The sequence below is a fragment of the Aythya fuligula genome, chromosome 5 (genome assembly GCF_009819795.1).
Source record: "Aythya fuligula isolate bAytFul2 chromosome 5, bAytFul2.pri, whole genome shotgun sequence".
Classification (NCBI taxonomy): domain Eukaryota; kingdom Metazoa; phylum Chordata; class Aves; order Anseriformes; family Anatidae; genus Aythya; species Aythya fuligula.
The window spans coordinates 44,150,769-44,167,153 of NC_045563.1; the positions used below are offsets into that span (position 1 = coordinate 44,150,769).

The window sequence follows — 16,385 nt, forward strand, 5'->3', positions numbered from 1 at the left end:
GGATGTTACAATACTTACTGGCCAGTTGGGTGAGGGCAATTGAACTGCAGGATGACAGCTTTGTCCAGCTACTGATACTCCTTTGCTCAGTTTTTACAGATGAAGTTCCTGTCAATAAGAGTATAGGATTCTCCCTGAGCTTGCTGTAAAATTCATGTCCTCTTTTCATGTGGGCAGGGTGGTAGCGCCTCAGTCTCTGATTACCGGCTAGTTTGTGGGCAGAAGAGGATGTGTGGCTGTTGGGAACATACACCATCTGAGCAGCTGTTCAGACTCCTCCAGGAAGGTAAGAAGCAGGCTGGAGATGGGACACAGCCAGGATCCAGACTTTAGGACAATTCTGCACTATGATATGAATTTTAAGGATTCCTTAAAGGAAAGTCAGACTAAGGATTCTTTCGGGTTACCAGTTGCAATGAGACGTGTCACACACAACCTAAAGGAACTTCTTTATGAGGTTCATCCAAGGAGATGGCAAGTTTTTAATGTTAGTGCAACTTTAAGCATCACCAACTGAAATTCTGTAATTCTAGCAAAGATGAACAATAGCTCATTCTGCATCTTCAAGTGCAAGCTATCCTGTAATTGCAAGCATATTTTATGAAATAACAAGAAATTGCACAGAACCTGAGCAGGTCTCTGAAGATCCATAGTGGAGATGATTCTGGTTCATTAGGCTATTTATAACTTGAAAGTCTTGCCTGGAAGTTTGAAATTGATGCAATGGAAGAGGTAGCAAAAGCTACAAAAAGCATGGTAATGTGGTCAGATCAGGCCATTGGCAGCTGCGTTGAGGTCTGAATGTGGTTCCCTGCAAGTGTTCAATGCCTGCCTATCAGCAGGCGCAATTACTAGAAAAATGCAGTATGTCTTTGTGTCTTTTTCTTCCTGAACTCTATTTGTCAGTCTTTCTGGTCTGTTACTTTTCACTCCACAGTTTTCTGGGTGACATTATTTATTAAGTTAGTAAGAATCGAGGTGATATAATCCAGTCATTAATCTAATATTGGCAAGGGCAGGTTGCATTCTTAGTCATCTGTCTGGATGAGATGCACGTAGCTTAGTTATGAAGTCTGCCTTTGTAGATATCAGAGCGGGAAAAAAAAAAAGGATTATGTTAAAGAGTGAATCTTTTCATCCTAAGGTCGATCTTGTAAACTGAGTTTATCAGCTGTTTTTTTAGACTTGCCTGTTTTTCTTCACTGGCTTGAAAGAGAGCCTAAGAGATTTGCTTAGGTACAAATTAACTGTATCTAAGGCTTGGGGAGATTGCACCTTGTGTCTTGTAACCCAAAATGTCTAATGCAGACCTTAGTGATACAGGTGAATGTAGGTGATGTTTTCTCTACGCAGAAATTAAAGGTTTTTGCAGTATTTCTCATTTCCTAAGCACCAGTCCACCAGTAGGGTGAGTAACAGTGCACCATGCGAGCACACCTTTCTTTTGCTGGGGATTAAGCACCTGGGGTTTTAAGAAGAAGGGCAAACATCAGGCTGCTGTTAGTTCTGTCTCTCTATTTTGCATGCTAAGTATTAAAAATATAGTTAGCATAGTTTCTATTAATGCAAAGTGCCTCAGCTCTTTGACTGAAATACAGTGAAGTTACAAGAAGAAATGAAATGCATGAATAAGATGTGCCAGTTAAACCTAAATGTGCTTGTTAGATGCGTATGTTCAAGGCATAGAAATTATTCTTCTGCACACAACTGTGAAGATAGAATTTACACTATATTTTAATGTGCGATGTGATAACATTATAGTTTCTGGAACTTCTCTGTTCAATTTGTCAGCTTTAGTTTGCATTATTTAGACAGGCTTGTGTAAACATTGCATGTATTGCTTCAAGAGTCATGCTGCGTGCATGAATTCAGTCGTATTTCATTACTTTATTGATCAAAATAACTCTACTGTTTGATATTCCTATTAACCATGTAGAGCCAAAACAGCAAAGAAGGTCTGTGCTGTGTTCTTTCTTGCCTGTCATTTGAATTGCTTTCTGAATTAAGTATGCAAACTTATTCAGCAAAGGGGAACACTGAGGCAAGTCTCATTTGCCACATTCTGTTGCTAGTTGAGGAAATAATGCTGCTAATAATTTGAATTCCTGAACTTCAGGTTGGGTTTGCTGGGCTAGCAGTTGTACCAAAGAGACAGAAAATGCACTTAATTTAAAGAATGTTGTTATAAGTCAGTACAAGCTCACTGTGAATAAATTTAGTCTGGAAATCAAAAAAAGGTTTCTGACCGTAAAGGTTCTGGATCTTCTCCATAATAAACTTCGCAATCTGCAATTACTTTTAATAAGATTTGGACAGGTTTCCTATAGATACCAGCATTAGGAGTGGACTGGAGCCAATGACCTTTGAAGTCCCTTCCAGTCCTGTGGTTTTGTGCCTGAGTTTCAGTTTGTTTGCAAGGAAATAATCACTCACCAAACAGGTATTTCATAAATAGGTCAAAAGGCTCATCAGATTCTGCAAGTCAGTAAATCACTGGTAACTGTTTGTAATATATTTTTTTGAACTTATTTTCGTGTTTCTAGGTTATTTTAAGGATTTAATTTTCACTGAACTATGTATGAATAGAATTTAAGGTAGGAGCTCCTGAAGAACTGTAGTGTACTGCTTTTCTTTTCCAAATTAGCATGTTCAGAATTGAATCAGATTTACTTCTAATTAAAAAGTAAATTGAATCAATAATTGAATATGGAACTTAGCTTCATTTTGATGAAAGTTGGTGGGTAGTACTTCCTTGAGACCACCTTTAATTTACATTTTACTTCAAGAAATGTAAATGAGGAGATGTCCTGGATCTTCTATGTTGATGTGAAGTAAATCACTTAATGAAGATACTGTTAACCAGTTTGGGCCCCAGGGAAGTGCTTTAGAACCAGAAGACAAATCCTAATGAAATTACAGTAATTTTAAATAGCCTTCTTTACACTGCTTATGAAAGTGTCAGATGCTTAACTAACATGACTAGTCTGATTAGTGCATACTGTGCTCTGCTTTCTTAAGCCATTGTGCATACAGTCTAAGTGAAGTTTTTTTTTTATTGCTGCTGTTACAGTTACCTCTGTGGTTATCAGAGGCAGCACCTGTGGTCTCGCTTCTTTTTCTAAGAAGCACTGTCCTCAGTGTCAGTAGAAGGATGTGATACCAAATTTCAGTATTCTCACAAACAGGAGCAACAAAAGTAACTTTAAAAAAATTTACTAGAGGGAAATAATGTAGTGGTTTTGTTCCGTAATCCAGTTCAGAACAAAAATTAAAATAGTAGAGAGAGACCTATTACACCCTCAGCACTGGCTTCTTGGTTATGTTGCCTTTCATTCTGTGGAAAAAGCCATCCAAGTTATCCACAAGCTTAGTTTTAACTCACATGTGACAGAAGTTGAAATTTTTGTACAGGGAGTTTGTGTTCAAGGCAGCCTAAACTCTGCAAAATACCATTGAATCTTTTCATCTCTTGAGATTTTCCCTTTGGGTAAGGTTCTCTAGCAACAGGTTATTAGCGTAAAACAAAACAAAACAAAACCTTTCCCAAATAAGCTGTTTATGGTTATATTGGATGTTTGCATTGTGCCTAGTTTGATTTGTTTAAAAAAAATTGTTGGACCAGAAAATGGTCAGTTAAGTTCTGCTGACTGAATGTTAACTTCTCCATGAAGATATACAGAATGCTAACTGAGCCAATATCTTTTTTTAAAAAAAAGCAGAAACAAAACCTGCCATGTGAAACAACTACTGTGTATGTGTGAACACATAAGACACAAATTCTAGTTTTCTAGTTTTGTTTGAAGAGACAGCTATGATAAGCACTTTGTCTAAGTATTGGAAGATCTTTATTGAGCCTAAATATGTAGGGTGCACGCATTTTGTGGAATTAACCCTGTATTTCAGCATTGTCTGTGAAGTGTAACCCCACACTTCATTGGAATGACTGGCTAAGGTGTTGTAGATGTAACTGGAAGCGTTCTATGTTATTCTTTGCTGTGTCATTGAAAGCAGGTCAACTTGGGAAAACCAGCAAATTATTTGGATGCCAGAGTTTTAGAGAACAATAGGGAAATTGCATTTGCTTAGTACATTACATATGCTGTTCAGTTTTTGGACTTGTGTCTAATATTATGTAAGGCAGAGATTGGCAGCTTTTCAGGAGCGAGGTGCCAGATTGTATTTTTCTTTTGCAAATTAGAGGTTAAGCACACTGGTGGAAAACATTCACATGTGCTGTCAGGCAATGTTTGGAAACGGCTGACTGTCACGCAGATGAGATGCCACCATGCAGCACATGGCTTGCACAGGGCTGTGGTGAGGGGCAAGGCTGCCTGTCCCACTGCTCCAAACTGGGAGGCCTCTTAGGGACATCAAAGCTCCCAGTATGCAGTCCCAGGTGATGACTAGGGAAATCTATACGTGTCTTCCTTTGACAGGTACACCAAAGGGTGGCAACTGCAGGCCCATGTGTCTGAAATTATATATCGTAATTGCTTTCAGCGTGAAGGTGGGCACAAATTTCTTCTGTGAGGTTAGTGTGATACAACTTAGCAGAGACATTTTTATAACATACTTAGGAGACTGGCTGATCACTGTAAAACCAGAACTAATCAATTGCTCACTAATGTGATGCTTTATAACCCATTTTTTAAAAATAGGGATGGATATGAGCATATTATTGATGCAAGTGTTAAGAAAACAATATTTGAAGCCCCTGAGCATATGCAAAAAGATGCAGACACAGCTCTTTGTGAAGTGATAAGGAATATTTTAACGGCAATATTGGTTTTGCAGGCTGTGTTAGTCATGAAATGATGTAACATAGTAATGTGTAGACTTCCTATGTTCTTACCTCTAACAAAGAGCTCTATCTGTTCTGAGTAGTTAATAATTCTTAGGAGCCCTAATTATCAGGGAACTTGGGGTCATGCCTGACTGGTGAGCAATAGGGCGCTATTTTACCCCAAACATTATGCAAGTGTGTATGCATCGGTCTATTTTAGAATCATTCATACAGCCACGATCATGTTAGACTTCCTTGGTGCTGTGCCTGGAATAACTGGTTTCAAGTTTGTGCCTGCCAGTTGTGGTATCCGAAAGCCCAGCAGGTTCAGAAAGAAAGAAGCTAATGGCAGATAGCTGCCTCTTGCTTTTAGTGCAAGGCTTAAGGTTAAATCAAAAGCTTTCAGATGGCATGGAACAGTTACTGTGTACGTATTTCCAGAATATCACCATTGCAAATTGTGAGCGTGTGGACCATGTTATCGTCTGTTTGTGGTCATATAGCAACTAGAGCCATTTTCTCATTTAGAAAATATAAATGTGTTCTAAGTAGATATTTTCATCTTATATTTTTCTAAGTTATTTTTATCACTCTGCATTATATTTCAGTTGTTTTTATCACTGCATAATAAAGAAACTGTAATTTTATTTCTTAAAAAGTATTGAACAGCCAAAATATTTAGTGGTTATGAAGCATAATATAAACTTCAATGATGTTTCATGTTTTCTTTTCCCAGGAGCTGTGATCATCTCCACTCCACAAGATGTGGCTTTATTGGATGCACGCAAGGGAGCTGAAATGTTTAGAAAAGTCCATGTACCTGTAAGCATCTATATTAAAAATACCTATAGATTTTTTTAAAAACGTGGAAAATTTCCATATGCTGTAATAGGTGAACAATCTATTCACGAATCATTTTAATCTCATAAATTCTTGTTTGGGGGAAAAAATAAATTAGAATCTGCCTTATATCTGAATCAGAAGTTTACTTTAACAGAAGGGAAAGAAGAATTTTGTCAGAATTAGGTGGTAATAGTATTTAATTTCTTTTACAACAGTTTTTTAATCACCTGGAATATGTCAGACAGCTAACCAGACAGAGATGATTTATAAAGCCATCTGTGTTTTCCAAATACATTGTCTTACTATATCCTCAATATATGTTCTCTTCATCTCTGTGTTAGAGCTCAAATTTGAAATTTCTTGAGATGTGGAAAAAAACACCTTCATTTTAAGAAGGAAATTTAAGATTTTGGGAAGATATGTGCATACCTAATTGTCACTTTGCCTTTTGAAAGGCTTTGTGACTGTTACACCAGCAAGTCCATCTTTGTTGCTTTGTTTCTCATTAGGCTTAGAGTTAATGTGGTAGCTTGCTTGTTTGGGAAATGAAATGTTTAAAACTATCCCCAATATTCATGTGGATTGAAATGGAGGGAAAATGAGGAAATATTAGAAAGGTAACAAATTTGACTTGATTTCTTGTTTTTTTAATATTCTGGAAGTTTTCACTGATAATTGTGTTTTTTCACTGAACTGGTTTGAATTAATATTTTAGATCTAAATTGAAGAACTACAAAAAATGATTTGAAATAATGTAAGAAGCATATATTTTTGTTTATTATTCTTATATTAATTTTTAAAAATAAGCTACTAATTAAACGGATTTTCTAGGTAAAAATTTGATTAAATTGCTGTAAGGTCTTGACAGTGTTACAAGTTGCTAAGTAACTGAATGTTATACTCTGGAGTATGTTCACGAAGAGACTCATTTTTCATTTGAAATGTGCATTTGATGAGAAAATACAAACTGAAATGCTTCCCTATTTTAAATAGCAAAGAAAAAAAAGCCATTTACTGTACTTAATTTAAAAAAAAATGTATATTTTATGGCTTATCTGTGTGAAGGTCACTTCTACTGTCTATTAAGAAAGGGAAATTTCTTGAGTGGCTAGTGCATTCTTTAAGTTTTTAAAAAAGCAACAGAAATCGTGAGGAGACTGCTTTGCCTTTTTTGTTTTAATTTACAGGATAGATTATCAAAAGAAATAAATAGATAAATTCCTTATAATTAACTATTCATGAAGTATCTTTGCACCAAAATGAAAGCAGCATTTATTGTTTGCTATTAAAAAAAAATACATGCATACATATATATAGATACAGATATACATGTAGATATGACAGAAGAAAAGCATATGAAATGCTTTGTTTTGATTTTGTTTGGATTTGCTAAAATCATGCAAGATGATCTTCCTCATATAAAATCGTATTCAATTTAGTACTTCACTGAATTTTCCTTCCTGTAAGAAATTATCCAGATTTCTTTCTAAGTCAGTTTTCTTCAGTGCTCCTTGAAGAGAATGCTTCCACAAAATCATGTGTTCTATGACCAACTTGGCTGCTGTTTATTTGACTGCTGGTAGATAGGATTTTAAGTATCTGTTTAGATTTGATGGAGTCCTCAGATCTGTCTTACTCGAATGATAAGCCACAGCAAAGCAGTTGTGCCAGATGCTGAGTTTGAATGCTCTCAAGCCAGTCATCTGCTGTTATTTGGTGCTTTACTTTTTTTCTCACCTTGTATGTGCATCAGTGTAGATGTCTCATTTACCTCAGTGTTAAAGCAGATCCTGCTTATGTATTACATTTAGTTTTAAGTCTAAAATAATAATTTCAAACCTGGGGTTTTCATCAAAGAGGTGAAATATGTGGGGCCATATTAAAATTGTGTGTCCTAATCATGCAGTTGACTCAGTAAAAAAATCTGATCTTTAAAATCTTTTTTTTTTTTTTTAAAAAAAAAAAAAGCAATTGCAGAGAGTCTACTTTCCAAAGAAGTTGAGAGTCTGCTAAGCTGTGAGTCATTGAGTGTGCTTGCTTCTATTCCATAAACCGGAGTCTCCCTTGTGCACATAGGCATCTATACACCACCTTCCCATCACTGCTTCAGTCATTAGTTACCAGAGCCTCACATTACATCCATACAGTATTACCAAAGTAAAGTCACAGTTGTTAGCGTTGTTTGTCCCGTACTGAATTAAAATTAAATGACAGAAGGATTTAATTGAAATCTGTCATTGAGAGTCAGCATGGGAGCCAGGATTACAGTGCAGGTCTTACTTTAAGTCTTAGGATGTAGTCATTAGAGGAAGAGTCCCATCTCTTTCAAAGTGCAGTGTACCAGGCAAGGCAGGACGTGGCGAAGTGATACTGGCTACTGTCACCATGAACTCTCAAGACTTTGTCCCATTATGTGAGTTTAGCTGTCATTTTAATAGATCCTAGAGGCTTTCTCTGGGCTGTTGACAGAGAAAATGAAAAAACCCACATTAGTAACTTGGAGTATTTAGGAAAAAATTGCCTGTTTTCACATTCTGAAATTGAGTTCAGTTGGGTAGGGTTTATGATAAAAGCATATCCCTGAAAGCAAATGAGAAGGCTTTAATTAAATCTGCAACTTTCCTCGTAGCTTCCTTGAGTTGGAAGGATTCATTGTGGATTTCCCAGGTTTCAAAGAAACTGTGTAAATACAGCTATGTATTTCCTTCTAAGATGTATAAAAAGTTGTTTAATTAGATACGTACTTGTTGGTATTTTTGTAGCTTACAGTACCTAGCCAAGATTATGGCTTCATATAGGGAGCTGCAGTTAGAACTAAAAATTTCTTGTCAGAAGAAAAAAACTAGGAAGACAGAAATATGAATGTGCATGTTCACTTGAAGCACTAAAACATCAAGTGACATACTTCCATAGGAAGTCTATGGCAAACTGGAACTGTAACCCTCACCACTTCAGTTCAAGTCAGACTGGAGTCAGACCTCACCGCCAGCTGTTCTTAAAGTACAGGGAATGACTTAGGTGGGTTTCTCAGGCATTCTTTCTTTGTATAGAGAGAGCAGTTATATGTGGATTTGGGCACGATTTGTAGTTTAACCAAAAGGTTAGTTGAACGTAAGGAATAAGTAAGCATTCAGAAACAGCGCGTATGCAGGTCATTGATAATGAAAAGTAAGTTGCCTCTTACTTCTTGATGGATGTCTTTTCACAATTCAGAAAAATAATTTGACCAAATGAAGTTCAGTATTGTGACTGTCTTGTATTCTGGCACCATAGGCTAGCTCCTGTACTGTGGAGCATCTAGTCATAGTTTTCATGTCGTTACTGAGCCAAGTTTGCAGGGAAATGCTCAGGAAGAGGAACTCTCTATGGATAAGAATCAGACTCGTAGGTACCTATGGGATAGTTTGTGCAAACAGTCAGAGCTGCTTTGAAGCTTTTCCAGATGTATTATTTGAGCAGGGAAATGAGTTATTACTCACTTTATTAGCAAGACCAATTACTTTGTCTGTAGATTTAAAAGCTCTGAAAACAATAGTGATATCTCTTCTTTCTCTAAATGTCTGCAGAAATATGCTTGTTAAAAATAGACTTCAGCACTAAAGGTGTGTGTGTTTGGACAGATTGTGTATCAAATTGGGTATTTATAATTGGCAACTAATATTCCAAAAATCTATTCCTATGCCAGAAGAACAATTTATACATCAGTAATCACTGTACATGCACTGCTCACTGGTTGGATGACAGATAGGAATAAAGCTGAGAAAGTAAAAGTGACTGTGTAATGCTGAAATGTCATTTGCTTTTAGAGAGATTTGTTGGAATGGAAACAAAAAAGGACATTGAATAAGACCTCTAAAACTGATTTAGCATTGGGGATACAGTTGTATCTCCGTATTTGTGGTAACTGTGGCAGAAAGACTTCTTCAGTTATTAGGTTATCTCAACTAACAAAAGAGCTGAAATATTTCTAAGCTATTTGCAAAACAATAGTAGACTACATGACTTTGATTATGAATTCACTGTATCATACGTGTTGTACAACTACATTGAGGAGAACAAAATGTTCAAAACCCAAGACATCTGGATGTGGATGAATTCATTTAGAGCATAAATATTAAGATCTTTTTTTCCTTTGTTCTGCAGATAATGGCTTCCCTGTATCATAGTTAAAACGCTGTTTTTCTTTCATCAAATAATGTTCCCTCCAGTGTTCTCCAGTTTGTCAACACAGTGAAAATTCCATGACCTTAATTTAAGGAGAGCAGGATGAATGCCTCCTCAGAGGTCAACAGGAAGAAGACTGTGGCTGTACACCCTTGTTACACCTTTGTGCCATGTACTCACACTTAGTATGCCATAAGTCATATTAGTTTAAGAACTGGATGAAAAAAAATATCTGTGGTGATGTACCAGCAAGTCGAAATTTGTTCCTCTTGCTTCTCTAGCAGTCCCTGGGAGACAGTGGGAAATGAGGAAACTGTATTGTTAAATTCAAAGTAGGTAATCTCTCTTTTTTTAAGTGTATATATATATATTTTAAGTGTATATATATATATATAAGTGTATATATATATTATTTTTTTTTTTACTGTTCCTTAAAATGTTCCTTGCTGTAAACCCTTTGAGAGCTTTACATAAATAAAGGAAAACATAGAAGTTGGTATGAAACACGTAACAGTGGTACGTGTAGCTTAAAAAAAAAAAAAAAAAAAAAAAAAAGGTATTGCCTTTTGATCAGTTTTAACTTTGATATATGGAAATTTTTAAGATATTGTAAATAACATGCCTTTACTTGCAGTGCTACCTCCATATTCTTTTAGTTAAGTCTTTATTTTCACTTCTGGTGCCAAAAGTTGTATGGCCACTGTTAATTGATTAACTTAAGACTTGTTGCTTACATTGAACCAACATCCTTTTAGATATGTTTCATTGCCACAGAGGATACATTACTATCCTAATAACTTTGCCAAAGTACAGAACTAGAATGTTCTGGGAAATTTTAGAAAGCACAGAATACCACAAGGTATATAGCAGCTTTTCTGTACTTTAAAATATAATCATATTTTTACAACTCAGCTATAATGTATGTGACATACTTAAGTAGCATAAAGATTGTGAGATGAAATTGAGTAGCATGGAACCTCTTAAAGCAAATCTTTTGTTGATTAGCAAAGAGGTAGAAATTTTCAAGTGTTTTTGTGCTCTTGTCATCACTTTTGAGAAATTCTGCTCTACTTCAGTGAACAGTCTTGTTTACTAGGTGAATAAACTACGATCAATTTTATCATTAGCATTATTGTACATTGTGAAAGAAGATACTTTTGTGCCTGATCTGGCCAATTTTCAGGACATATTTTGCATGTATACTGTTGAACACCTGGCACCAGCAGAAAGGTACCTAATACATGTGTATTAGATTTTTATGCTGTAGTTTTGCAACTTTCTTTCACATAATTATTTCTGTTGTTTGACCTTTAAAATGTTTCCTTCTTTACAGAAGAATAGCAAATCTGGTTCTTTTTGTAAATATTTCCCTAAAGGATAATTTACGAAAAAATCTTGAAAGCATGTCTGATTGTCATTTCTTGTAATGGTATGTTTTTATTTTGCTCCTTGAAATCGCAAATTACAAAGCTATAAAACAGTACCTGAAAACTCTTCCAGTATTCAGAGTTCAGGAAATATAATATACATCTCCTCGTCTGGGAGGGGGACCTCTTAGATCTGTTCAAGAGGTACTACTCTTGACAAAGAAGCTATAATATTTGAGAGATATAATTACAGAAAATTTTAAATAATGTACAAATGATAGCAAAACTGAGACAGTAAAAGCTGATAATGATTTGTTGATTCTGTGTTGATCATCTCTTCTTTGTTGTCAGCGATGAGTAACAACTGATGCTTGAATCCCAGGTTTCAACATTACTTCTTTTTAATTCAACAGGTTTTAGGACTAGTACAAAATATGAGTGTTTTCCAGTGTCCCAAATGTAAACATGAGACACATATTTTTGGAGCTGATGGTGTAAGAGATCTAGCAAAAACCCTTGGATTGGATGTTCTAGGTAAGAATGTAGAAAAAGCTTTTTAATGGCATGAACTGAACTACAGAACTGCACAACTCTAAATTACTGTATATTCACGTTCAAATGGAATAGAATTAAAAGTCTAAGTAGATGAATGTCCCTGTTGTTTCATGCTCTGATTCTTATCAGGATCATTCTTGTTAATGGGATATGGACTGGATATGCAAATTCTTGAATTGCATCTTAAATCTCATTTGAATTACAAACAATACAGAACATGGATTATTTTGGTAATGATGTCTATATTACCTGAAATTCATTTTTATAATTATGCTATGCTATCCTGTAAAATTTAGACCTTAGAACTCTGTTTGATAATGCCAGTAGAAGTTTCCTTATTTATTTAATTTAAATGAATTGTGTGTGTGAAATAAATATGTTAATTGAAATTCAGTTCATTGGAATAGTTTCTATAGTTAATATAATAGTTTCTATAGCTGATATGAAGATACCTTTACTCTAGCATGGAAGCAAACACACTAATGATTATATTTAAGTGTTGAGATGAAAAGAATGTGCTGAATTGCAAAATGTTGTTTCAAAAGAAAATTTATGTTTAAAACAGAAATTGTCCATGATTAAATCATCTGGCGTGCATATAAGCTAAAATATACATCGATCAAAATGTATGTTGCTGCTTTAAAAAGGCATATTTCAACCTGTGCTTTCAGTATAAAAAAAAAAAAAACACACAGCGTAATTAAGTTGGTAAATGGGATAATTGCATGTGTTAATGATGTGTTTCCATGTATTACTATAATTATCTCAATGATTTTCCATAGCTAATTCATTAAAAGAACCAGGAAGCTCACTTAGATCAACACAAAAACATCAAGGTGTGACGCAAACTTAAGATAACACAGCAACATATAATTAAAAGACGTGCATTTGGGCTATCTTTTAGTCTTATGAATATATAATGAGCTGCGATCAGAGCCCAAGGGGACTTCTACAGCCTTGGGTTATGTGGATGGATGCAAATGTTCTGCAAGAAGTTGAGTCAAACATGCATTTAGATACACAGGCACAGATGATGTGCTGTGTTGTTGGTCTCGTAAATGTTTTTCTTTTATTCCCTAACAAGGCAGAACCTATTGTAATAGTGATTAATAAGGAGAGGTGTGAGAGATTGCAGGTTTAGCAGGGGATGGTCAAAACATATGAAAAAAAAATAGTGAAATTTCCCTTAGTCTAGCCTTTCAATGACAGTTTGAAGATTAAGAAAAATGCCCCACGGGTTAAATTTAGAATCACAATACTTGATCTGATTAGTATGCTCATACTTCCAAGGGTGACCATTGCACAGCAATACCATATGATATTATAAAAATTTCTGTTTACAGATTATATGTTAATCCATCCCAAATGGTAATTTTATCCTACTGCTATTGAATTGCACCCAAAAGCTTTGAGAGATTTTATCCATCTATAAATTTATTTGGCTTATGTTTTGCTGTTCTCTTTGTTCAGTTCAGGACCTAGTCATCTTAGAAGATCTAAGTTCTTAGTTTCATTAGTACCCAACAAAGTCTGCAAGCTAACAGTGTGCAGGATAGAAAAGTATTTTCCTATTTGCTCACGCTCTGCTGCCTTTGATTGAAAACTTCTTTTATTTTTGTTTGACAGAAGACAATTGGGAGTCACCAGTCACCTTCAGAGTGTAGTTCAATATTTCAAGTATTTTTAATTGCCTTTTCTTTTTTATTCTTCCCTATAGGAAAGAGTGAGTCTCTGAGTAAGACTTTGCATTGCTAATTTCTCTCTCTGTCTCAGAAACTCCCATTTTCTTTTTTTTTTTTTATTTGAGTTACCAGAACTATGACCAGAAAGTTAAGCAAATTTACATACTGCGAAGATACTGAGTACTATACACACCGTAGAATCACAGAATGGTTTAGGTTAGAAGGGACCTTAAAGACCATCCAGTTCGAATCCCCCTGCCATGGGCAGGACACCTCCCACCAGATCAGGTTGCCAGAAGCCCCATCCAGCCTGGCCTTGAACACCTTTGGGGATGGGGCATCCACAGCTTTTCTGGGCAGCCTGTTCCAGCGCCTCATCACTCTTTGAGTAAAGAATTTCTTTATTGCATTTGATCTAAATCTACCCACTTTTAGTTTAAAGCCAATCCCCTTTTTCCTATCCCTACACCCCCTGACAGAGTTCCTGTAGGCCCCCTGTAGCAGCCTTCTGTTGCCTGTAAGGTCTTCCCAGAGCCTTCTTTTCTCCAGGCTGAACAACCCCAGCTCCCTCAGCCTATCTTTGTAGGAGGGGTGCCTCAGCCTTTTGATCATCTTCAACACCCTCCTCTGGATTCATTCTAATACATCCATGTCCTTCTTGTGCTGCAGGTCTCAGAGCTGAATGGGGTACTCCAGGTGGGCTCTCACAAGAGCAGAGTAGAAGGGGAGGATCCCCTCCTTCAACCTGCTGGCCATGCTTATTTTGATGCAGCCCAGCGTACGGTTGGCTTTCTGGGCTGCGAGTGCATGTGGCTGGCTCATGTTGAGCTCATTCAGCAACACCACAGGTCCTTCTCCTCAGGGCAGCTCTAAATCCATTCTCTGCTCAGCCTGTATTGGTGTTTAGGATTAGATTATCCTGGCCCTGATGCAGGACCCTGCACTTGGCCTTGTTGAACCTCATGAGGATCGCACAGGCCTTCCTCTCAAGCCAGTCCATGTCCCTCTGGATGGCATCCCTTCTCTTCACCGTGTCGACCGCACTACACATCTTGATGTCATTGGCAAACTTGCTGAGGCTGCACTCTTTCCCACTGTTCATATCACCAACAAAGATGTTAAACTGCACCAGTCCCAATACTGACCCCTGAGAAACACAACTCGTTTGTGTCCCACGCTTGGACATTGAGCTTTTAACTGCAAGTCTTTGATTCAGCTCTTAATTCCTTACCCATCAAGTGGTCCAGCAATCAAGTCCATGTCTCTCTGATTTAGAGACAAGGATATCGTGTGGTACAATGTCAACTGCTTTGCACAAGCCCATGTAGATGATGTCAGTTGCTTGTTGTAGAAGGCCACCAAATTTGTCAAGCACAATCTTCCATGGTGTACTTACAAAGTTTTTCAACATTCTCCTCATAGAAGCAGCAACGGCTCTTTTTTTTTTTTTTTTTTTTTTCCTGAGCACTTACACTTTCTTATGCTTTCTTTGCAGTCTAAAGTATCATCAGAAAAAAATATTACATTGATAACTTCCCATCATGTCCTATAGTGGAGAACAGTATAAAACCTTCATCTTCCTCAAGTCCTTATCAGCCAAACTTATGCACAGATTTTGTCTTTTTGCTTCTGCTTCATGTATCATGTTTTGATTTTTTTAATTGGGTTTGCCTTTTGCTTTGTCTTCTGCATTGCACTTTTGCCCATACATGTCCTATTATGCTCATGTTGTGCAAGCAAATCTTTGCAAGCATTGGGAAGATAAGTTGCTGTTTTGTAATAGAATAAGTTTTTTTGTAATTGTCTGAGATTGTTATTAAACTGACAGTGAAGAAGTATTTTTTCCGCTAATAAAACGTCCTTGGGGAAAAAAGTGAATGTTGTGTCTACACAAAATAATGGTAAGACCTAAGCTGTGGGAGATTTACAAAGTTACTCTTATTCTGTTAACAAAAACATTTAGGGTTACAGGAAATTTTAAAGGACTCCCTTGTTTTTGTTTTGTTTTATTTTATTTTATTTTTTTATTTTAATGAGTGGACAGACTTTCTGCCTAAAGAAATTCATTCAGGACTGGGAAAAAAAGAAACAATTAAATTTGAAGGAAATGAATAATAATAATAATCATAAGAAACTGAATTTCTTCAAGCATTCAGCTCAGTAATCATGGAGCCATGTTTTTGGTCTGCTATTTATTTGGTTTTCATTTATTTTTGTGCTTGCTTTAAATCTTAACTAGATTTGTTACTTCAAAGTCTGTTTTTATACAATTTTTCTGACTATGTTGTTTCTTCTGACTATGTTGTTTCTTCTGACTATATTGAACTTCAGTAATCTATACTGGCTTGGTGTAGATTAAGTCAACTTTGCTAAATGTATGAATTAAATTGATGGATCTTCTGAATTGCACTCAAAATTGAACTAAGCATAGGCCGTTTTGTCTGCACCCATCTGTGATGTAAAATGCTGCCATATCTTTCTTTAAAAGAAAGTTGGTCTTCAATTTACCTCATAATTATCTGTTACGGTAATGAACTAAATATGGGAACTTCATGTTTTCTTTAGTGCTAAAAAACTGTATTTCAGGAAGTATGTTCCAGAATGGACCAGGGTTACTAATTGTTTCTCCTTTAGAACATTCCTTTCCCCTGTGACAGCTCCCTGCTTGTTAGAAAGAATACAAAGATGATTTCTGTTGGAAAGAAAAAGGAACTGAATAGCTGCCTACCTTTTAATTGGATCTAGGGCCTAATAGGAGCATTAACAAATGTTGTTATTTGGAAATTAAGTATTTAAATAAGTCTTTGAATAGTGATTAAAATCTTAAAAATGCATTGAAAAGAATATACAGTGAGGAGATAAGCTGAACAGTAAGTTGCATGAGTATTTGCATGAGAGAAGCAAACTTCTGTGTGTACTCGGAATAGTTTGTGCATCTCAGTTTGTCTTTTTCTGTGTGTTCAAGAAACAATAAATAAAAAAAACACCTTT

At 36.0% G+C, this 16,385-nt stretch overlaps 1 protein-coding gene across 1 annotated transcript in view; it reads left to right on the plus strand.

Annotated features, from left to right (window-relative positions):
- NUBPL (nucleotide binding protein like) overlaps positions 1–16,385 on the plus strand; it is an 89,670-nt gene that overhangs the window by 60,603 nt on the left and 12,682 nt on the right. The window contains exons 8-9 of the mRNA XM_032187648.1: positions 5,520–5,605; positions 11,571–11,691. Of these exons, the coding sequence (XP_032043539.1) occupies positions 5,520–5,605; positions 11,571–11,691 (207 nt within the window). The remainder of the gene's footprint in view (positions 1–5,519; positions 5,606–11,570; positions 11,692–16,385) is intronic.